The 25,312-nt window shown below is 37.7% G+C and overlaps 1 protein-coding gene across 3 annotated transcripts in view; it reads left to right on the top strand.

The window, feature by feature from the left end:
• fndc3a (fibronectin type III domain containing 3A) overlaps window positions 1–24,661 on the top strand; it is a 418,327-nt gene extending 393,666 nt beyond the window's left edge. For all 3 annotated transcript variants that reach the window (XM_028799242.2, XM_028799241.2, XM_051926327.1), the window contains one exon: window positions 22,416–24,661. In XM_028799242.2, the coding sequence (XP_028655075.1) occupies window positions 22,416–22,730 (315 nt within the window). In that variant the 3' untranslated portion in view covers window positions 22,731–24,661. The remainder of the gene's footprint in view (window positions 1–22,415) is intronic.
• The last annotated feature ends 651 nt before the right edge of the window (window positions 24,662–25,312 follow it).

Raw genomic sequence — 25,312 nt, 5'->3', positions numbered from 1 at the left:
CTTCCAGCACAGCAGGCATGATAGAGTGAAGCTTGGCCGAGATATTCCTGACCTGTCGGCCAGTTCCTTGAAAACTGACAACAGGTTTTGGATATGTTACCGGCAGTGTATAAAAGGCAGGCATTGTATAGAATGCCTAGGTAATATATAGAATGCCGAAAATTGGACGGCAAAGTATGAAACGATTAATATGTCACACATTTCCTACATTCTATGCAATGCCAAAAGACAAACTGGCAAAGTATAAAATGCTCCCACTAATGATGTTTCTAATGTCACATGGTAACAAGTAGGTTCATGTTTTATTTTCTCTTGTTTCCCTCAATAAGAAAGTCCTATACTTTATTTTGTATTGCTTTCATTTTCATATACGTCTTTTCAATAAAAGCCTTTTTATGACTCTCTTTTAATACTTTGCCTAAATAGCGTTTGTCATTCTATATAATGCCTAGGTATTACATACAGTGCCTAGGGAAAGTATATATAATATTAAAATAATTCGGATATTTCATACTTTGTCCAACGCCAGGCATTCTATATATTGGCTAGGCATTCTATACAATGCTTGCCTTTCATACATTGCCAGTAACAGATATAAACTGATAAAAAATCCAAAAATGTCTTCAGTGCAAATACGTAGCATTAGCCCTTTTAAAAGGAAACTAAATTTAGTGTCTGTACATCATATTCATCGCATTTAAGGTGTAATATTTTTGTCACATCAGCACACATTATAACAACAGCTCTGTGATATGAAAAATTATGCATGGAAGTCATTTATCTGATTTGCCTGCATTTCTCTATTTGATCAAGGGTTTGGTGTTTTTCAAGTTTCTCCATAATGTTGTGTACACATGGGTCAGTATCAACATAAATATTCACACATTCCTCTGTTAAGTTTTCTTTTATAAATCCTGTCATTTGTGTGGGAGTTTGCGTACAGTACATGAGCTTTATAAATGAGGCCAGTGGAATCAGCCTAGTTGCTATTCTCTGGGCTTTTTCTAGTGCTGTTGTCTTTTTTGTAACCTGGAGATCAAAACTACACACAGTACTCCTGGTGAGGCCTCAACAGTGTGTTGTAAAGCTTAAGCATAACCTCCTTTGACTTAAACTCCACACATTGTGCTATTCAACCTAATATTCTGTTACCCTTTTTAATGGCTTCTGTATGCTGTCTTGATATAGATGGTCACGAATCCACTGTGACTTCTGGGTCCTTCTCAAAAGTACAGTAGTTTCACATTTCAGACTTCCTACGTGTTTGTAATTCTTACATTTATTTAAATAACACGAAGAGTTTGAATTGTCCGTTTGGTTTTCTGATTTATATGAGAGGATCTAAATAATTTAGAGTAATGCAAAAACTGATGCGTGCTTCCTTTAATGTAATATTTTTGTAACTCTGTTAATATATAGTACATTTATACAGTTATCTAAGGCTAATAGTGCATTAGGTACCTGTCTAGTTAAAACGTTTAACAGGCCAGATGGTATTTGTAGATTACATGTTTAAATAAAATATTTATACAGGTAATTCTGGTTGGTTAGAGTATTTCATGCAGCAGCCATCTGTTATCTATTGCAAACTCAGGTAGCTACAAAATTCTTATCAGTTAGAAGTGAAAGCTCCACGACCTGTTCTTAAAAATATGTCTCACTTGGATGTTGTTTTCTTTTTGCTGCAGTCCCCAGTAACAAAAATACAGTTTAGGTATTTGTGTGTAAAGAGTTCCTATATCTCTCACATGACCTCATTTATGGTGAGTGTCAATACCAACCGCTGTATCACAGGTTTTATGCCATTTTCCTGCTTTGACCTACATCAGTGTCACTGTTCATATTAATCATCTGACTATTATTATTGTTAATGGAAATTAGATCTAGAATATGTACAGATCTTGGGATTTTTTTTTTCTACATGAAAGTACGAGGGCAATCCCAAAAGTAAGGTCTCCAAAGCGGTGGGGACGTAGAGAAACTGTTTGTACAGCTGTTGGCCACACTGTTGTGATTGGTGCTTACTCCACTCCCAAACAAGCATGCGCGGCTTCACTGGGATGCTCAATCTTAGCTTGGCGGCCCTTGAAAATGGAGCTCCCGTTGAACGCTACCGCCAAGTGCGAAGTTTGCGCAGTTATTTGATTTTTGAACGCAAAAGGCGTTAAACCAGTTGAAATTCATCGCCAATTGAATCCGGAATTCACTCTGGATGCTCTCTGCACCCAGTGACTACCACCTGTTCCCTAAGTTGAAAGAACATTTGTCTGGAAGGTGATTCTGCTCCAACGAAGAGGTGAAAGATGAGGTGCAATGCTTCCTGAAGGACATGGCGGCAAGCTGGTATGACATGGGCATTCTAAAACTACCACAGCGTCTACAAAAATGCATCGACCGAAATGGCGATTATGTAGAAAAATAAATAATTCTTTAACCTTTAAAATGATGTAAATATTATAGAAAATAAACAGTTGTTTGTATTTCTAAAAAAATAGGAGACCTTACTTTTGGGATTGCCCTTGTATTAAACTCACCATAAATAATCACAGTAATGTGTTACTCACATACAGTAATGTAACAATCATCTAGTCCTCACCAAGTCCTAAATTGAAATGAATCTCACCACACATGATACACAACAATTAACAGATTTTACTTTCCCATTATTTATTTAGCACAAAAAAAGCAACTTTCTTCTGTAGAGCCGCCAGTCTCTTTGTGTGTTTTTAGGATGTTAGAACAAGCACCTGCAGAAAAATCCATTGAGAAAGCTAACACACTTATAGATAGTGGCCAGGGGCATCATTTATACAGCTTGCATATGTCCAAAAAGAGGCTTAAAATGTGCGTACACAAAGTCCCACGCATACATCTGGGTTTATAAAAGAAAACTTAATGTGCACATATTTGTGGCAACTCTGACCCTTGTGTACACAACATTTCGGTGGTACTAGGAAATGACGACACCCTTGATCATGTAGGGAAATGCAGCCAAACCAGATAAATGACAACTCGCACGCAATTCATATCACTGAGTTGTTGTTATAATGTGTGTTAACATGAGAAATATATTAAAGTTAAATGTGATGAACTGTATTTTAGTTCCCCTTTTAGAGGACCAATGCGTGTTTGCATTTTTTTCCCCATCTGTTTAGACTACCTGTTGTCACTTCTCAGTGAACTAGCCAACAGGTCAGGAATATCTCAGCCAACCTTACCTCTGTCTCACCTGCTGGTAGCCTTTAACCAACCGATGAAGTGCTACATCCAGTTTTCGTATGGTTTGGGTTCTCATACATATAGCATAACATGTTGTTACCAACATGAAATGGCAATTTGCAGCAGTATTCTGTTTTCCTAACATAAATGGAGCACTTTAATTAACTCATATTGCAATATTGGCACCTAGCAAAAAAGAAGTTGGTTTTGTTAACAGTAAGCAGTTGCATTCTATTAACATGCAAGTCATCTGTGATGTCACAACAAGACCGACAATCCTCAGGACTGCTCTGGCATAGTGCTGCATAAAAAGGCATCTCCAATTACAGATGCCATTTGCAGATCGAAATCAGAGAGCGTAGATGTGTTCTTTTCCCCCTCCTCCTATTACATGCATACTCTGATGGTGACTAGTAATCCACTTCTGTAGTAATCTGCTTCCTTGCCAGATATCAGATCTTATTTTTTTATAATTTCAGGCATGGTATGACTGGAGCTCACAGTGTTTGCAGCAGCAGTAGCCTGTTGCCAACATACTGTACTTGCCATTTGTTGCTGACACCTGTGCTTAGGCCACCAAACAAAGGTTCTTTGCATGACTCTGATTTAGAGACGAGAACCTCTACCTTGCACTACTGGATGTGTCATGTGGCTGCACTACCAGCCAATGAAGTTCTGCATCATCATTATTGCATATATATGAGGTTGATAGCATGGTTCATATATGGTTATTTCGGGATTGAACCAGGTAAGGTTTTAGGCACAACTGCACACTTATAACATTGTTGTGATTTATAACAGCTAAATTACATTCAGATATGCATACACCAGGTTTTATAAATCTGATTTTTTTTTCTTTTTTCTGTTTTTTGTCATATACATATTTTCACGCTCAGAATTACACAAAGTTTTATAAATGATGGCCAAGATCTATGTGAGCTTCTTCCAGAGCAGCAATATTATGATCAACTCCAAGCTTAGTTGTGACAGTTACACATCCCCTTTTGGTGTAAAATCTGTGATCCGGTAGTAATAATTAAAATGTTAATTTCAATAATGAGCAAAGTATGATGAATTCACATGTAACAAGCAGTACAACTCTATAAAAAAAAACTATGTGTTACCAGCACTAGCCAGATGGACCAAAATTATGAAAGTCTATTTCCATGTTCCTCTGTACTATTATTAAAACATATCTGGTGCTTAGTCAAAATAACAGTGCCTTGGGGGCTGGGGAAGAAGATGTTGTCTCATTACTAACCTTAAGTATAAATAATGAAAGGGAGTGACATTGAAGATTGGTTCGTAGGCTCAACATTGTCACATGTGAAATTCTTCCTTGCAAGTGCTCATCAAGATGCAACACTCTGATCAGTGAGTGCTACTATCTTATCATGTAACCTCTGTCTTCCTTACCATAACACAGATGTCTTAATTTTCTAAAAATAGCCACCTTATGTCAAAGTTAAAGGTATTAAAGATTTTAAATAAAGTATTAAAAAATGTCTAATTGTGTATGTTAATTACTATAAATCACATGTAGCCCAGTTGAAAAAAGTTTTAAGTTAAACTTGTTTAGAATTTTTGTTTGCATTATATTGTACATTAGAGCCTAGTTTCTTAAACTATGGATCGTGACTCATTTAAGGTCACAGATTATCTGAATGAGTGTCTCGCAGACTCGTGATCCACAATTGTTTTCAATGGCAAAAGGTTGCGTACAGTTTGTGGAGTGTTTCCAGTGGGTCACCATGGGTAATTTAAGCAATCGACATTGCTCTCGTGTGACCTACTGCAAATTTTCAAGGGGTAATGGCTGACTGTCGGTGTGGAGACTCCAAGGTGGACCACACCCCCTCCCCCGGGATGACTGTAGGCAGTGATTCTGCATCTCTTAAGACACAAAGAAGGCAAAATCAAATCGCAAGATAAAAACAATTTAAGAAACACTGCATTGAGTAATATATGAAGAGAAGACCCTGTCTTACTGGTAGCTGCTAAATATTTCAAATTTGCATCTACACACCTCATTAGGTGAGCAACCTGCCCAAATAGGTTGCTGTGTACTGAGAGACTTATAGGGGTAGAAGGAAGAATGGACGTTTTGAGAGGGAGAGAGTGCATGAGGAGTAAAGGTGAAGGAGAAAGGGTGGAAGGCAACGAAACAAAAACATTAGAAGTTGTATAAATCAGGTCAACAAAAACATGCAATTGAAGTAAAGTGGCATGTCCGAAAAGGAAGGTGTCATCTGACAAGTTAATGTTATGTTTAGTGGCTTAAGTGTACACACTGTACCAGAAAGAAACAAAAGCCCATTAGTGATGGAAAGTATATAGTTTACTTAGTGAGTGAACGTATTTAATAATCCAGGAAGTCTGACTAAGCAATAGTTATTTCTGTGTTGGACTGGTCAAAGAGATCTGTATCCCTGTTTTTACTGGATAGACAGTAGCACAGTGTAGATACCATATAGCTTCAGGAGGCTGAAATTGAATAATGGTGTGTGTATGTAATGTGCACATTTTTCCCAGTTTTGCTGTGCATTTCTATTCTTACTCTTATCTTTTAACATTCTAAACACTTACAGTATGTGTTAAGTTAATTAGCCAGTCTGTGTTTACCGTGTATAAATGAATTGGAGGTTTGTGAGTAAGTGTTCCCTGTAACATCCTTAACTTTTACTCACTCTGTTGATATTTGACTCTCCATGACCCTAACATTGGATTATAATAGCCCAGAAATGGATTAATATATCTAATTCTATCATATACTGTGCCCTCAATAATGTTTGGGATAAAGACACACCAGAGATGATCCGCATCACCTGGTGGCGTCTATGAATCACAGACTTCAAGCAGTCAACTATTGCACGGGATATGTGACAAAGTAAGGAATATGACGGCTTTAATAGACCTGCCATGGCTGTGTCCTAAGATATTATGGTGCCCTGAAATGATGGAATGAAATGAAATATGAAAATATATATAAATATGAAATGATGGCCCCGGCCATGTTGAAAAAGTGTCATTTCTACATAGTGTGACCAAAATATATGCAGATACCTTTAAATTAAAGTTTCTAATGTACTTTACGTATGGATTGTTTGATTTGTAATTTTAAACTGTGGAGCAGAGGGTTAAATCAAGGAAAATAAATGTATCCGTGTGCCAAACATTATGGAAGGCACTGAATATTTTAGCCATTTCTTTTATTTACGCAGTAGATGAAACAAAGCCACATCATCCATTTTTGTGTCTTTATCTCAGAACAAAAAGATTACTGGACTACAACCCAATAGGTCTGTCACATTTTGATAATGCAACTTCACAGAAAGTAAGATATAATTGTGAACAAATTAAATAATAGATGAGGAAAACCATGCCACCACTCAGTTTTAAGGGGTATTATGCAGCCACAGGAAGAAGCTGGATGCATTTATAAGGTATTTAAGATGGATGTTGATGTCTGTTCAGTTTATACACTGCCTGAAGGTAGTTTAAATTTGTATCTCAGTGTAGAAGTAACAAATAATGTTTGAATTAGTGTCTGCACTCTTTAAAAAAAAAAAAAATTATGATTTAAAAAAAAAAAGAAAGTCATTTGTGGGTTTGTTATGCCTTTATCAAGTTAAAAGTTTTATGCCCTTTTCTATTGAGCGTGTACTTGGATTGTCATTCATATTTTAACATAATTACTGAAAAAAGAAAAGAAAAAGCATTGCATATCAGATCCTAACATTCTAGTACAAGACTCCCCAGTTTCTAGTTGTTCTGTAACTAAGCCTGGATTTATGTTTCTGTCAGTATAGATGAGCATGTTGCATTTAGAGACGCATAAAGCATTAGAAATCTTTTAAAACTGTGGCAGTAGAGAGGAGAATGACATGAAAGTGTTTGTTCATACTGAAGGTCCAGGATGGTACATAGACAGGCAAATGAAGACTTTGCCAGATCAGAAGTGGGCAGCCCAAGAAATGTGATGTAAACTGTGTTATAAAAAGTGCAAAACACTTTCTAACTAACTCAACTTCTGTTAACTGAAACGAGTTCTATGTGCAGGTAACTCGTGTCTGCACTTGCAATGTGTGGATGTGGGATGTCTACCATTATTTTTACATTCCATGCACAACTGAGGGTCTAAGTTTAGATTAGGAAAAATATTTTTAAGTAATTAATATGCCTGGCTGTGCATAATTTTATTTTACAGTCCCCCTCCACAATTACTGGGACCCCGGTAAGGTTGAGTTAAAAATGTTATACAAAAAAAAAAAAAATCACCTTTTGATAAATTACTTTAATTTCAAGACCGAAAAAAATGAAGGAACTCCAACTTTTAGTTGTTATTCTGAGAGAAACTAATATTGGCACCCCTGCATTTAATGGTCTGTACAAACTCCCTTTGCTAATTAAACAGCACTGAGTCTTCTCCTATAAGGCCGGAGAATACAGAGCAGCGAATCTGAGACCATACCTCTTTCCAGAATCTCTTAACATCATCCCTGCTCCTAGGTCCTCTCTTGTGCACTCTCCTCTTCAGGTTATCACACAGGTATCCAGTGGGGCCATGAGATGGCCATAGCAGAAGCTTGATTTGGTGCTCTTTGAACCATTTTTGTGCCGATTTGGACATATATTCTGGATCATTTTCCTGCCGTAAGATCCAGGATGACCCAGTTTTAGTTTCTTTGCAGAGACAGCCAGATTTACATTTAAAATCTCCTGCTCTTTCATGGAGTCCATGATGTCATGGACCCTAAGGGCTGGTTTATACTTCATGCTCAGAATGCTCACATGCACGCATCATGGCTACCATGCATTCAAAGCTTTCTTTTGATGCGTCTTCTGAGCATGTTGTCAGAAATTAACCCAACGTGTGTAGTACCATTGAATAATATGGGGTGGCATGTGTGTCCAAGTTTTGGTACGCGACATCAGTATCGTTGTTTACTATCAACATGTGACAGCAAGCCACACTGCAGTTCCGAAAGGATAAATCTGCCTGCTTTGATGTTTGATGAATGGTTCAAAGCGGTGAAGCAAATCATGAAATTTAAATGCTGACATGTGAATGTGTTCTTGGTGTTTTCCTTCATTCATTTCTTGCACAGGCAATGCAAGCATCTTATATTCCCCATCATAATGGTGCAATTCATTTAAAGTCTCATATATCATCTTCTGTATTCTGTCCTGTTGCCGTCTTTGCACCTTCACAGCAGCGTCAGAATGCAGTGAAACTGGATGATGTCTCCTCACCTTGATGATTTCTCACACCGCCATCTGGTGGAGTCCTCCAGATTTACTTAAAGTACACACTCAAGCATATACAGTACACTGTTTGCATAGCAGCAGCGTCCTCAAGCGCACACGTCTCATAGCCTTAAGTATATCCCCAGCCTGACGAGGTTCCCAAGGGCCTTTGGAGGAAAAACGACCTCACAACATTACAGAACATCCACCGTACTTGACGGTGAGATCATTTTCTTTTCGATATTGCCATCCTTCTTTTTACACCAAACCCACCTTCAGTGTTTGTTCCCAAAAGGGTTAATTTTAATTTTGTTTGTTCATATGACATTGTTCCAATCAAAGTTTCACTAGCGTTTGACAAGCTACAGGCACTTACGTTTGTGGCTTTTTTCTGGCATGCCTTCCAAATAATCTGTTGGCCTTGAGGTGGTATCTGATGGTAGTTGGAGAATTGGTGACTTTTTTCTTTATTACCATCTTACCATCGTGCTCTTTGTGCACAAGTTGGTAACAGTTCCAGTTGAGTTGAACTTTTTCATTATTGCCCTAACTGTACATCCAGGCATTTTCAGGCATGTAACAATTCCTTACCATCGTTCCAAGCCTTATGAAAGTCAACACACTTTTCTCTCATTTGAACTCTGTGTTCGCTTATCTTTCCCATGTTAATGGATGACTAAGGGGATTTAGCCACTTCATATTTATACACCAGTGGCACAGGAAATCATGGATTACTACTTGGAAGTTTCTACACACTCAGGTCAACTTTAAAAAGCTGGATATAAATGGAGCAGATGCTTCAGTTACTTTTTTCATAAGAATGTCTAGGGACACCAATAATCATTACACGTGTAGTTTTGTTAAAAGTAAGTATTTCTTGATGAGATATTTTTTTCTCAAAATAAACTTACTTCAATTAAAAGTTGGATTTCATTCTTTTATTATTTTTTCAAATTTTATTTGAAGAAAAAAACATTATATATGATCAAGTCTAAATTATGCAATGAAAAAGATACCATTTGTGGAAGAATAATTTTAGGGTATCATAGTTTCATCTTAAAGAAATAGCATAAAGGGTTAATAAATGTCAGAAACCTTTGCAGGCATATCAGGAAACCAGATAAAGGTCAAATGAACAACAAAATGTACTAAAGATGATTAACAGATGACTAAGAAATCAGCAGATGTCGTATAAAACAACCAGAATGGACAGTTGTTATATGCACAGAAATTTCAAGGGTGGTAGCTCAACTCAAAGGCATAAGAAGAACCAGAATATAATAAAATACTTTTATTTTATATAAGCCATTTGGGTGTAAACCAGCGAACCAACCAGAGTAAATGTATGCATTGATTGACACTGTATGTAAATCCAATAGTTTATAAAATTAACGTCTATTCTTTGTTTGTCTGGTTATTCTGACCAGGTTCTATCAGACTGCTTTTGAAGAATGCTCCCTCCTAGGCATTTTGCCAAGGAGTAATTAAAAGATTCAATGAATAGCTTTTCTCTTGCCTGATGACTGATTTGTCCTGTTAGAGGATGTTTCTTTCTTTAATAAGATGTTCTACCACTCATTACATACAATCAAGTCAAATTTAACAAAACAAAATTCAACTCCTACCCAAAAGACAGAAAGAGAGGAGAGCCAACCAACAAAGCAAATCTTTGAAGCAATAAGGAAGGAAGAGTATCCTTTATCCCGATTAGAAGCTTATTCTGAAATGTTATTAATTAGATCCTACCATATTTTTTAAAAGTTTTGAACAGATTCTCTGAGTGAGAATTTGATTTTTTTCCAGTTGTTACTTAGAGAGTCAGATGGGGGGAGGGGTGATGTTAGAGCGGGTGAGCTTATTCAGTGCTGCAGGAACAACGCACATGTTGATCTTTTTTTCTTTCAGTACATGTGCCTTCCCTGTTTATTTATATATCTCTGCCTGTCTGTCTCTCTATTACGCAGTGCTCGTCTGTCTGTGTGTTATGGATCTTAAAAATAACAGTTATAAGGACAGTTGTTCATGTTAATTGCAGTCTCAATTGTTAAAAAAATATTTTAAAAGGAGCATCCCACATGAAAATATAACGATCTCATTAACTGACAGTGCATACCAATTTATAAATTTTATGTCCGTTTGAGGTTAAAAAGAAAAAAAAAAAGCAACACTTCATCCCCAGTAGGGAATCGAACTCAGGTCTGTGAGGCAAAGTATAAGCTGCTGTGCTCTAAGAAGCAAATCTTAGCGCGCTGCACCACGGAATCTGTTGTATCACCCTTGAAGCTTTTGTGAAAGTGTTTATTTGATCTTTGGAACTCGGGCTTTACACATTCTATAGTTTATGCCTACTACATTTTGTAACATTTATTACTAAAATATGAAAAAGTTTCTGTTTTAACAATGTGTTTACACAGATTACTTTAGAAACGGAACACGCATGAAATGCGTGTGTTCCAAATAACAATCTATTATTTCCACTGTAAAACTCCACTTCACTCCCAGATAATCAATCAAGGTATGAGCTGGGAAAAGTTCGCTCACGTTCTAAGTTGGTGGGGGGATGGAATAGCCGGCTGCTGGCAGCTTGTCTTTTATCAGCACATTTAGAGGACAAAGGATGCTGGCAGAGAGGTGTGAACGGATTTAAGAAGCGATTTAAGGTGGGCCGGATATACGAGTTTTTTCGTAGGCTCTGGTAATTCTAGTGTTAAGCCCATCTGGAAGTACATCGAACACAGCTGTTAATGGGTTACAAGTGATTATAACATCAAGGCTATCCGAGAAGCTAAATTTAAAGATTTTTGTCAAAAATTATGTTAATTTGGTACACTTCCATCACTCATTTTTTTCAGTGCAAGATTAAGCTGATTCGTCAAAAGCATTTTAACAATCCTGTTTACTGATTTTTACCAGGTGGCAGTAATTGTATATAGTAGAACAGTGGTTCTTAAACTTTTTTTTGCTCACAACCCAATTTTGCCTTTTGCCTGTCCTCACGACCTGTAATCACTGCATAGTGTCATTCAGGGATTCTAACCCCATTATAGAACTAGTGCTGATCGACCTCCCACGGAAGGGGTTCCCAAAGGGAGAATTACCACCAATCAAAGTCCAGGGTGGGGGGATCCTTGTTGGACAATCATCATCGTCATGGGGGGATTGTGTTTCAGTTGTTACATAAAGTTCAGTCACTGCAGGTTGTCAACTGAATCCAGTGCCCTCCATAATGTTTGGCACAAGACACTTTTTCCTTGATTTCTCCCTCTGCTCTACAGTTTGAAATTACAAATCAAATTGCAAACTTTCATTTAAAGGGATTTACGTACATTTCGGTCACAGCATGCAGAAATTACAACACTTTATGTACATGGGGTTTTCATTTTAGGGCATTATAATGTTTGGGACAATTGGTGTCCCAGGTGTTTGTGATTCGTCAAATGTATTTCATGGCTTCATAAGATACCTTGGCTTGCTTCTATCCTTTAGTGTCGGTAGGACTAGTAGGCCAAGGAAGACCTCCACTGCTGATGACAGAAGAATCCCCACTATGGTAAAGAAAAAGCCCCAAACGCTTGTCCGACAGATCAGAAACAGTCTTCAGGTGGCAGATGTGTGCGTATCAGAGATGACTATCACCAGAAGACTTCTTGAACAGAAACACAGAGGACACACTGCAAGATGCAATCCACTAGTTAGCCATAAAACCAGGGTGTCCAGATTACAGTTTCAGAAAAAGGACTTAAAAGACCCTGCAGAATTCTGGAAAATGGTCTTGTGGACAGATGAGACAAAAATGAACCTGAATTAGAGTGATGGCAAGGGCAAAGTGTGGGAACGAGAAAGAACTGCCGGAGATCCAACGCAGACCACCTCATCTGTTAAACATGATGGCGGAAGGGTTATGGCTTGGGCATGTATAGCTGCCACAGATCCTGGCACACATTATCATTATTGGTGATAGAACTGCTGATGGCTGTGGCACAATGAATTAATTCTGAGGTGTGTAGAAACATCTAATCTGCTCGAGTTCCAGTAAATGCGTCCAAACTCATTGGACAATGCTTCATCCTACAAGATAATGATCCCAAACATTTGCTAAGGCAACACAGGAGTTTGTCAAAGCTAAAAAAAATGGAAAATTCTTGAATGGCCAAGCCAGTCAACTGATTTAAAACCAATTGAGCAGGCCTTCCATATGCTGAAGAGAAAACTTATGGGGACAAGACCCCTAAACAAGCAGGATCTCAAGATGGCTGCATTAGAGTCTTGGCAGAGCATCACCAGGGAAGATCCTCAGCACCTGGTGATGTCTATGAATCGCAGATGTCAAGCAGTCATTGCATGCAAGGGACATGTGACAAAGTCTGAAATATGACAACTTTAATTGACCTGCCATTGATGAGTCATAAATATTATGGTGTCCTGAAATTGGGGGGATCATGTAGAAAAAGTGTTGTCATTTCTACATGCTGTGACCAAAATGTATGTAAATTTCCTTAAATGAAAGTCTGCAATGTGCACTTAAATCACAATGTCTGAATTGTTTGATTTGTAATTTTAAACTGTGGAGCAGAGGGGTAAATCAAGGAAAAAAGGTGTCTTTGTCCCAGACATTATGGGGGGCACTGTATGTCCTTGTCAGATGTATGATTTTTGAATTTCAGACAGTTGTACCCTAGACTGAACTGGATAAACATGATGCCCAATGTTCTTTAGGTATTTTAGTTATTTTTTCCTCTGTAATCAATATATTCCATAATTTAAAACATGGTAACAGTTTTGTGTATTGTTTGGTTTTCATAATGTCTACATGTCACTTTCAGTATTATTCTTTTAAACATTGCATTATCATCAGAGCTGCAAGGAAACAGCTCTGGATGATAACGGTGTGTTATCCCATAAGTGTATGCATTTGCCTTGAGCTTCCATATCTGACTGATATTCTCCAATTTACAGACATCCAGTTTCTGCTTTTAGAGCAAACATTTTAAAAAATATTGACTTAATCTTGTTTTGCTTTAAGAAATAAACCAGCTAATGCTTTATGTTCATTAAGATTAATCACATTTGATTGAATAAAATTTATCTGGTTTATTCCAGGTGATTTGAATAACTAGTTAGATGTTTCATGACTACCGAAAGCAATTAATCTCAAGTACAATTTGATTAATTTATTAAAAGGATCCTTCCTGGAGTATCTGCCTTTTGTGCAGATTGCAGTGTGTGGACTGATAGCTCCTATTCACAAATTAAGCTTCAGGTTAGGTAACCAGATATTGTGTCTGTAACATTTGCTTTCTTTTGTACAATTTTATTTTTTCCTAATTTTCATCTTTAAAAATATATATAATTGTTTATTTTTGTCAGAGTAAAGTTAGAAAGTGACTTGGCCTTTATTTTGCCTGCAGTGTCTTTTCTAAAAATAGCTGATTATTGTAATTTGTTGTTCCTACCATCTCCTACTTTCTGTAACAGTACAAGATTTTTAATTATAGTGTAAAGCCGGACATAACACTGTGCATTTTAGCCTAATTTTAAGCCCAGTTTACAGCTGATTTTTGGAGTTGACCCAAATTTAAGCTTCATCGGCCATCATCTCATGTGCAGCATGAGAAGGGGATGTGATGCCCGATTGCTTCTTATGATTGGGCTGTTGTACGATTGGGAAGAATTTTTGTTATATCAGGGATGAAGAGAGAATCAAATAGTAAAGGCAACTTACCCTTTAGTGCTGGTAATTGTGAGCTGATGAACATAACACTTAATATCACTTCCCCACTTGGTGTCCCTGCAGATAGATCATTGCAGATCACAACAAAGCTGATTTTCTGAAGTCCCCATTCCTGAAATTCATTGTGCAGTGACCACAAGTGAATGTGAATCTGGTAACAATGATTACAACAGACATGGCACATAGGGAGCACATTGCTGGATAGAGAAAATGGTGACCAGGTTAACCAAGCTCTAGCAGTAAAACTTGTGCCTATGCGATGTATAGTGGCTAGTCATTTTACATAGAATATTGCATTTGTCATGTTCATTTTCACCATTTTTTGATTTCAGAAAGCTAAAAATCAAATAGCATCATACATACAACTAAATGACAAAACATCTTAGGAAATGTTTACTGAAAGAACCTGAAATAAACACACATGACGTGGACAAATTTGTTGGTCCCCTTACATCTCATTGAGAAAGTGATGTATGCCTCCTGAAATGTGATTCAATGAAAAGTCGTTGTCTCCTGTATACCTGCATACTTCTGACATGTCATCGAGTAAAGCAAAGCAAGTGCGACAAGAGATCAAGTGTTGCTTATTCTACAAAGATATTCTAAAATGACCCGTATGCATTTGTTTGGTACCCTTAGGAAAGATCATAAATGATTGCATTTATTTTAAATTGAAATCACACATGTCTTCAATAGTGCAATCAGTCATTCAGCTGATTTACATGGATAAAAGTCATCGCTCCGCTGCTTGGTATCATTGTGTGTCCCTCACTGAAACAATAATAATAATTTTAATCATTTTTTGCATTTATATAGCGCTTTTCTTACTACTCAAAGCACTTAGCAATTGCAGGCTAAGGGCCTTGCTCAAGGGCCCAACAGAGCAGAGTCCCTTAAGCATTTTACGGGATTCGAACAAGCAACTTTCCGATTACCAGTGCAGATCGCTAACCTCAGAGCCACCACTCCGACGTACATGGACCAGAGAAAGCAAAGAAGAGAGTTGTCTGAGGAGATCAGTAAGAACGTTTTATAAACCAGCATGTTAAAGGCAAAGGCTAGCAAACCATCTCCAAGCAGCTTGATGTTCCTATGACAACCCTTGCAAATATTATTAAGAAGCTTAAGGTCCATGGCACTGTAGCCAACCTCCATGGAAGTAGCTGAAAGAGGACAATAGACCTGAGAATGTTAGGCAAAAAACCAAGGACAATGTTCAAAGAGATACTAGCTGACCTCCAAGGTCAAGACCCTTCAGTGTCTGATCACACCACCTGCTGATTTTTGTGTGACAGTGGGCTTGATGGAAGAATACTCAGGAGGGCTCCACTGTTGAAACAAAAACATAAAAAAGTCAGACCAGAATTTTCTAAAATAGACAATACTTCTGGGAGAATGTCCTTTGGCTAGACGAGACAAAAGTGGAGCTTTTTGGCGAGTCACGTCAGTTCTGTGTCCACAGAGAGAAAAATGAATCTTTCAAAGTAAAGAACAGCATAACTACTGTGAATCATGGTGGAGATTCAGTTATGTTTTAGGGCTGCTTTGCTGCTTCTGGCCTTGGGTTGGTGCAGGGAACAATGAAATCTCATGACTATTAACATTCTGGAGTGAAACGCACTGCCCAGTGTCAGAAAGCTCTGACTCACTCACTCATGGATCCTCCCAACAAGATAATAACCCAAAATAGCACAGGTAACAGCACCCAAAACTGGCTAAGGACAAATCATTGGACTATTATGAAGCAGCCTTCTATGAGCCCTGATTTGAATCCTATGGAACATCTATATTAAGAACTGAAACATGCAGTCTGGAGAAAGCCCCCTTCAAACCTGACACAACTGAAGTAGTTTGCTCAGGATGAGTGGGCCATATGATCTATGGACAGGTACAGAAGTCTCAAAGAGAGCCCCAATAATCACTTGTTTGCAGTGATTGTTTTTAAAGGTTGTACATATTAGGTGTGGACCTCTAAGGTGGGCACCGCCGCCCCAACCTGACACAGACGCAGAGGCACACCTTCAAAGCACACAGGGCTTTTTATTTTTCTTTTCCCTTGTGGGAAACACCTTCCCCTGTTCCCCACAAGTCTAACACACCGTCCCAAGCACAAATACAGCACACTTGAACACAAATATTCTCCTTTTCTCACTCTTTTCTTTCTCCTCTACTCCTCCTTGGTAAGCTTCGTCCTCCACCACCCGACTCTGGCTCCTTTTTAGTAGTGACTGCTGGCTCCTTTTATAACAACAACAACAGCATCTATAATAATAAAAGGCAAAGCCCTCACTGACTGACTCACTCACTGACTGACTCACTCATCACTAATTCTCCAACTTCCCGTGTAGGTGGAAGGCTGAAATTTGGCAGGCTCATTCCTTACAGCTTACTTACAAAAGTTAGGCAGGTTTCATTTCGAAATTCAAAGCGTAATGGTCATAACTGGAACATATTTTTTGTCCATACACTGTAATGGAGGAGGCGGAGTCACGTATCGCGTCATCACGCCTCCTACGTAATCACGTGAACTAAAAACAAGGAAGAGATTTACAGCACGAGTCACACGCGGGAACGAAGGTAAATGACGTTAATTTTTGACTGTCTTTTAATACTGTGTAAGCATACATATTAACACATGTGCAATTAAACGTGTGCATTTACGGGGTGATTTCTCAGGCCTAAAAGCTCACCTTTTATCAAACGCGGGAACAAAGGTAACTGACGTTGTTCACTGTCTTTTAATACTGTGTAACCATACATATTCACACATGTGCAATTAAACGTGTGCATTTACGGGGTGATTTCTCAGGCTCACAAGCTCGCCTTTTACTAAAAAGGTAAATGCAAAACTATTTTCAATCAGTTTATTGAAACGCTCCCGTTAAGGATTGCAATAACATATTCGCGAGATAAAAGAACGAAGTAGGGGGAAATGGAGGAACAGCCGCAAACAGCGAAGAGCAAAAAATGAATTAAACAATTGAGAACGGAGCGAGTTAAGCATACAAGCATGTTCATAAGGGAAACAAAGCACGGTGTAAAACGTAACTTTTAATTAAGTTTATAGAAACGCTCCCGCTGCGGATTGCAATAACATATTCGCGAGATAAAAATTTAATGAGAAGACACGAGGTATAAACGAACCACACGCCGTGGCGCAACGTTAGGGGCAACAGTTTCAACCATTCTATGATCTGCTTCTCACAACTGAAAGACAGCACATGGCGGATGTTAGCCGACTTGCTGACCGCAACGTTAGGGGCTTCAACTATGGCGCTGACGCCATATCTCAGTGCCAACACTTTGCAGACTGTACTTAAAAGACACGCCCTCCTCACTGGACAGTTAAAAACACCAATCAAACTAACGATGACATCAAGTATTACCCAATCAAAAGTAGGAAAGGAGGCATCTTCATAAAATGCGTGTGGGATGATTTGCATGAGACGCTGCTTTAAAAAAAAAATGATAAAAAGAATACGGGATAAATCCCGTCCAGTATTGATTCAAAACGGGACGCGCAATTTCATTCTCAAACGTGGCACGATTCCGTATTTTAAAGGACGGGTGGCAACCCTACAGTGCCAGGTAACCACCCATACAATCACATTGTGATTCAGACTAGGAATGCAATGAATGTAATTACCCCGATCTACATACAAGGCGAAAGTCTTGCAACATTCAAAGATGATGGTTTGGGATAAGTACACCATACAACATAAAAGAGCTTATGAAGCCTTGAACCGAAAAAAACAAGATCTCAGAGATCGTAAAAAAAAAAAAATAGGAGGTAATGTCGTTTTACTCGCTGTACATTTTAGTCAAACATTACCAGTTATTCCACGAGGGAGACCAGCAGATGAACTCAACGCGTGTTTAAAATCCATGCTTCTCCCACGGTCGGTTATATGTCGCGTGTTCTCTGGTAGGTGCACCAAAAAATGTATACATTTAAGCATGTAATGGGCAAACAAAAAATGAGGTATACCCGAAGGCACTGCAGTAGTACTTAATGTAACTTTACTTCTTAAATGTTAATGTTTTACTGTTTAATAATTTATACGCTTCTTATATGTTGTTCAAATTCTTTTATCAAAATACCAGTGACAGCGCAATGCACGATAACATGGAGTGAATACACCATACGCATCCGCCCACGGCTGCCCAGCTGTGCGCAGATAGGAGTTGATTCTACAATAAAATAAAATAAACATAAAAAGAGTAAAACAATCATCACCCATAAAGCGTGTGTGTGTGTATATATGTGTATATATATATATGTTGATATGTGGATGTGTATATGTATATATCACCCATAAAGCGGATAGTAGACGTGACGTACTATATGTGTACCACATTTCAAGTGTATAGGTGAAACGGTTTGCGAGCTACAGGTCATTTAAAATCCTGGACAGACACACAAATTGCCACGGTAGCAAATTACAGAAGAAGATTTTACTGTTTAATAATTTATATTTATATGAAATGTGCTTCTTATATATTACTTCATATTCTCATATGATAATGATGTTAATGTTTATATTGATTTCTGTGTTATTAAAACTGCATGTATGTGTGTATATGTATATATATATATATATATATATATATATATATATATATATATATATACTAGCAAAATACCCGCGCTTCGCAGCGGAGAAGTACTGTGTTAAAGAGGTTATGAAAAAAAAAGGAAACATTTTAAAAATAACGTAACATGATTGTCAATGAAAGCCCGTTTCAGTCAGTAAGTCTTATGTGTGTGTTTATGTATGTGTGTATATATATATATGTAGATGTGTATATGTAGATATGTATATATATGTATATGTATATAAATGTTTATGTGTGTGTGTATATTATATATATAATATATATATATAAAAGACAGCAACAGTTATAACAATGACAACACTATTACATTGACAATCATGTTACGTTATTTTTAAAATGTTTCCTTTTTTTTTCATAACCTCTTTAACACACTACTTCTCCGCTGCGAATCGCGGGTATTTTGCTAGTTTATTTATATAGCACATTTTCATACAAAAAGTAGAACAAAGTGCTTTACATAATGAAGAAAAGAAAAATAAAAGACAGAATAAGAAATTAAAATAGGACAACATTAATTAACATAGAAAGAGTAAGGTCCAATGGCCAGGAGGGACAGAAAAAACAAAAAAAAAACTCCAGACGGCTGGAGAAAAAAATTAAATCTGCAGGGGTTCCAGGCCACGAGACCGCCCAGTCCCCTCTGGGCATTCTACCTAACATAAATGAAATAGTCCTCTTTGTTTGTAGGGTTCTCATGGAAGGACTTGATGATGATGTTCAGGCAGACTTCTGGCTTTTAATCCATCACTGTTGGAACATCACGGTGCTTTGAGTAGATGGTGGTGGAGGACACCGGAAAAGGAAACAGAAGAGAGAGTAGGGATTAGTACAGATTTTAGAGCCAGCCACCATGAATAGTTGTTATAATGAATCGGATATACAGAGTATCAGGATTAAATTACAGTGAAGTTATGAGAAGGCCATGTTAAAATAATGTGTTTTCAGCAGTTTTTTAAAGTGCTCCACTGTATTAGCCTGGCGAATTCCTATTGGCAGGCTATTCCAGATTTTAGGTGCATAACAGTAGAAGGCCACCTCACCACTACTTTTTTAAGTTTTGCTCTTGGAATTCTAAGGAGACACTCATTTGAGGATCTAAGGTTACGATTTGGAATATAAGATGTCAGACATTCCGATATATAAGATGGGGCGAGATTATTTAAGGCTTTATAAACCATAAGCAGAATTTTAAAGTCAATCCTGAATGACACAGGTAACCAGTGTAGTGACATCAAAACTGGAGAAATGTGCTCGGATTTTCTTTTCCTGGTTAGGATTCTAGCAGCTGCATTCTGTACTCGTTGCAAACGATTTATGTCTTTTTTGGGTAGACCTGAGAGGAGTGCGTTACAGTAATCTAGCTGACTGAAAACAAACGCGTGAACTAATTTCTCAGCATCTATCAATGATATATGAGGTCTAACTTTTGCTATGTTTCTTAAGTGAAAAAATGCTGTCCTAGTGATCTGATTAATATGCGATTAAAAATTCAGATTACAGTCAACAGTTACCCCTAAACTTTTTACCTCCGTCTTGACTTTTAATCCTAATGCATCCAGTTTATTTCTAATAGCCTCATTGTATCCATTTTTGCCAATCACTAAGATTCAGTTTTCTGTTTATTTAGCTTGAGAAAGTTACTATTCATCCATTCTGAAATACAAGTCAGACATTGTGTTAGTGAATCAAGTGAATCGGGGTCATCAGGTGCTATTGATAAGTTCAGCTGTGTGTCATCAGCATAGCTGTGGTAGCTCACGTTGTGCCCTGAGATAATCTGACCTAATGGAAGCATGTAGATTGAGAAAAGCAGCGGACCCAGGATAGAGCCTTGTGGAACACCATATAGGATATAATGTGTCTTTGAGTTGTAATTACCACAACTAACAAAGAATTTTTTCCCAGCCAGGTAGGATTCAAACCAATTTAAGATACTGCCAGAGAGGCCCACCTATTGACTAAGGCGATTTCTAAGAATATTATGATCAATGGTGTCAAATGTGGCACTCACATCTAAGAGGATGAGAACAGATAAATGGCTTCTGTCTGCATTTACCCGCAAGTCATTTACTACTTTAACGAGTGCAGTTTCTGTGCTGTGATTTGTTCAAAAACCTGACTGAAATTTATCAAGAATAGCATGTTTATTTAGGTGGTCATTTAACTGCATAATGACTGCCTTCTGTAGAATTTTACTTAAGAAAGGCAGGTTAGAGATGGGTCTATAATTTTCAAGAGCAGAGGGGTCGAGATTATTTTTCTTAAGTAGGGGTTTGAATTTCCCCCTGGGATTAATAAAGTATCTATCTATCTATCTATCTATCTATCTATCTATCTATCTATCTATCTATCTATCTATCTATCTATCTATCTATCTATCTATCTATCTATCTATCTATCTATCTACAGCAGTCTTAAGACAGTCTGGGAAGACACCCATATCTAATGACGAATTTACTATGTCAAGAACATTATCAATTAGCACGCCCGATACTTCTTCGAAAAAATTTGTTGGTATTGGGTCAAGGATGCAGGTGGAGGTTTTCAGTTGAGAAATTATTTTATGTAAATGAGGTAAATGTATCCTGGTGAAAGAGTTTAATTTGTTTATAACGGAATGCTGGGGTTTAGGAGGATCTGTAGTGTTGGGGAGATATACTATGTTATTTTTAATATCATTAATTTTTTGACTGAAAAAAGTGCTCCAGGTGCTTGATGACCTATTTCCGGTAGCACTTTCAGCTCCCCCTGGTGGCACCCATGTATCCCAACAGGGCTGCACCAAACTCCAACTCCCATGAAATCCTGCAGGAATCCTGGGCACCACTGCAACCCAAATGGCCACCCATCTAGTGCTCCGCTGGAGGTAACGCTCTGGATATGCTGGCTGCCCCGGCCCTCCAGCATGGAGGCATCCAATATTTCAGTAGTTTAAGGGTCCCATCATTTAGGTCCATGCCATTTTCTTTTGTGTTATTTTTTTAAATATTCTTTTGAATCAAAAATCTAAAGCAAAGTCTGATTTTTGTTAAATTCATAATAAACAATGATGGGTGCCATTGACTTTTGTCAGTTTCAGTTTATTTCAGAGACAATTGTGGGTTCATTTTTTCCATGGAGTTGTGCCAACAAACTTGTCCATGTCTGCATTACATACTGTATATCCGATTCATTCTGTAAAATTGACTGTAAATGTTGTGCGTTCCCATCCATTTTCTTTGTATTTTCAGAGCACAATACGGTAAGAGCCAGCAGAACAGCTCTTTTCTTTGTTAGTATTTTGAGAAGCCTGTGGCCATATTGCAAAATGCCAGTGGGTTAGACTGTCCATCAGGGCCTTGTACACTTTGTGTCATTGGTGGCATTTCAGTCGGACAGAACTTGCTTGTACAGTTTATTGACTCTATCGTTTCTGACCACGATTTCAAAAAGTGGAACAATGTATGCGTGGCATAAGGCTTGCCATCGTGAAGAAGTGACTTCGTTTTCATTACAGCGACTTTGCTGTTTCTTATAGTGTCAAATATTTTGAGTGTCAGCTGTCACTCTTTGAATTTAGGCTTGCCTAAGATGTTCATTTTATTCTCCTTTGTTTTTCCAGATTTATAAAGGACCAGCCACCTCGTTTCATGCTCCAGGTCTCCAGGCCAATTGTGAACATCGCTTCCGAGTATGCGCCATTCGACAGTGCCAAAACCCTCAGGGTACTCAGGACCTCATTGGGCCTTATAGTGCCACAGTGATACTCTCATCTCAGAAGACTGAACCGCCTGCCAGCACCCATAAAAACACTGTGGAAGTCACAAGGACAAAAAGCACTCTGAGCGACGAGCAGTGTGCGGCAGTAATTCTTGTGCTATTTGCTATCATATCCATTCTGATTGCCTTCGTCATCCAATACTTTGTTATTAAGTGATGAGCCTGCCAGCAACTGGCAAATTATATGCCTAAACCTTGTCCCATCATCTCTGCACCCCAATCCACTCTGTTCCTTTTAATGATATTGTACTGTGATATGATTTCTATTGCTTCTAACACAACAGTGGCACACAATGCTCCGTCTTACTTCCGTCATGTTTTCTGCCATGTGTGTGAGTTTTAGTGGTTACAGACTCACAATAAAAGCTGACAGTTAGCCGGGAGAAGCCACAGTTGTGTAAGAAGGGCATTAGTAGTCTTTGACTCTACTAGTCGTCTTGGTCTGAAACCCGAATCCTAGTGAATTGCAGCTTGTCGGCACAAACTCGTAGTCAGATATAGCTGTACACGCTCGACTCCGGTCTGAACTCTAAACTAAGTCCACAAGTGTAGCCATTTCCAAGAGCCTAATCATTGGGCTCTTTTTTTTGGTTGACAGAAAGGAAGATGCCCTGTTTTCATTCATGATGGAAGCAGTTTGGCCGTGAAATTTGACTAGCTTTTCTTAAAGTGCCAGCATGGGACTTCTGTTAATATAAAAACAGAGGACCTAAGAAATGAATCTGTAAAATAATAATAATGTATCGCAAAACACTTTACTTAGCACTTTCCAATCATTGAAGTCCAGAATGTGTTGAATTGTAAAAGTGAAAGTAACTTTTCCTCTATTTTTGTAAGAAACTTGGACCTGTTTGTTAGGAGGCTGTGCCAGGGGCTTCAAAATGCTGTTTAAACTTTCATTTAGCTGCTTCAATCCAAACTATAAGTTTAGCACAAGATTTTTGAAGACTCCCTTGATTAAAACAAAACAAAAAAAGAGTACTTTGCACCTTGTATAAATCATTTGACTGCATGTTGTATTTGTGAAACAATAGGACACTTCAGGTGGTGTAAGCCTTAATGTGTATCGTGAGCTCGTTTCTCAGAATTAGTCCCACTGAGTCCTGTCTCTTGAAATTCTTCATCTCTCACGTCTGAGTATCCTGGAATCAACTTGTCTGACGCCTGACCTTCGTAGAATGTCTGCACACATAACAAGAAGCAGAGGCGAGTTTTTCTTAGACTTTCTTTTGTTTTTTTTTTCACTAGAACTGTAATTCTGCCATCCCCTTTTTTGTCATTTGTTTTATTTTAGTTGCTATTGTTTATGTATTAAAGCTTTTATGTTTATTAATTTACATTGTTTTTGTTGAAATATTAACTGTACAAAACACTTTTTAATTCTCTTTAGAGATACGAATTAGCACACGTTATCTTTTTTGTTCATATTTTTGTTTTAACTTTTGTGTCTTAAATAGAAAAAAAAATCCAAGAGAATCGCAGTGATTTCCTGTCTCTGACATGTTTACATGTACTTCCTTTAAAATCAGATATTGACACTTTTTGTATTGATACGTATTTGTCACACAGATGTTGAATGGGGCACAATTATCTTCATGGAAGCACTCAGATTTGGTGCTGAGTCTGGTGGGTAGCAGATAAACGCAGCGGGTGTTCGGAGTCGTAAAAAAGGTGGCATGCTAAGAGCAAGTGAGCAAGCAAGTGGATTCCTGTATGCTTCAGGTAATAAGATGATGCCCTACACTGGGCTCTGTTAGTCAAATTCAAATTCCTATTTTTGATAGTGCATCTGTAATTGTGCCATTAGAATATTCCCTCATGTGGGCTGCTGCTGAGGAGAAGAAAAAAAAATTTTATGTAATTTTAATGTTTGCGGTTACCTCATATACTGTACATTCCAAAAAACAAAATCAAAAATTGCTATAAATACTACCAAACATATCACTTTAAAATTGTACAATGTCAAACTTCGTAATGAAAATTGTATAATCTCATAAATATGTATCTAAACTGTAATTCTATAGACATTATATCTAAAAGAAAAAAAAAGGAAAAGATCCATGCACAATAAAAGATCTATAATTCTTCTCTCTTGCCTTCCTGTATGGTTTTTAGAGTCTAATTTAAACAAAATTTTAATGTCTCACTCTCATTTATATAGTGCCTTTCATATCTATCTATCAATCAGTGCCTTATCTGTCTGTCTGTCTGACTGTCATTTATATAGTGCCTTTCATATCTATCTGTCCGTCTGTCTCACTGTTTTTTATATAGTTCCTTTCATATCTATCTGTCTGTCTGTCTGACTCTCATTTATATAGTGCCTTTCATATCTATCATATATTGCCTTTCATATCTGTCTATCCATCTGTCTCACTGTTATTTATATACAGTGGTGTGAAAAACTATTTGCCCCCTTCCTGATTTCTTATTCTTTTGCATGTTTGTCACACAAACTGTTTCTGATCATCAAACACATTTAACCATTAGTCAAATATAACGCAAGTAAACACAAAATGCAGTTTGTAAATGGTGTTTTTTATTATTTAGGGAGAAAAAAAAATCCAAACCTACATGGCCCTGTGTGAAAAAGTAATTGCCCCCTGAACCTAATAACTGGTTGGGCCACCCTTAGCAGCAATAACTGCAATCAAGCGTTTGCGATAACTTGCAGTGAGTCTTTTACAGCGCTCTGGAGGAATTTTGGCCCACTCATCTTTGCAAAATTGTTGTAATTCA

This window comes from Erpetoichthys calabaricus, chromosome 4, assembly GCF_900747795.2.
Source record: "Erpetoichthys calabaricus chromosome 4, fErpCal1.3, whole genome shotgun sequence".
In the NCBI taxonomy this organism is placed as follows: domain Eukaryota; kingdom Metazoa; phylum Chordata; class Cladistia; order Polypteriformes; family Polypteridae; genus Erpetoichthys; species Erpetoichthys calabaricus.
Note: the sequence above shows the minus strand (reverse complement) of the source record. Positions and strands in the feature narration are given on the sequence as shown.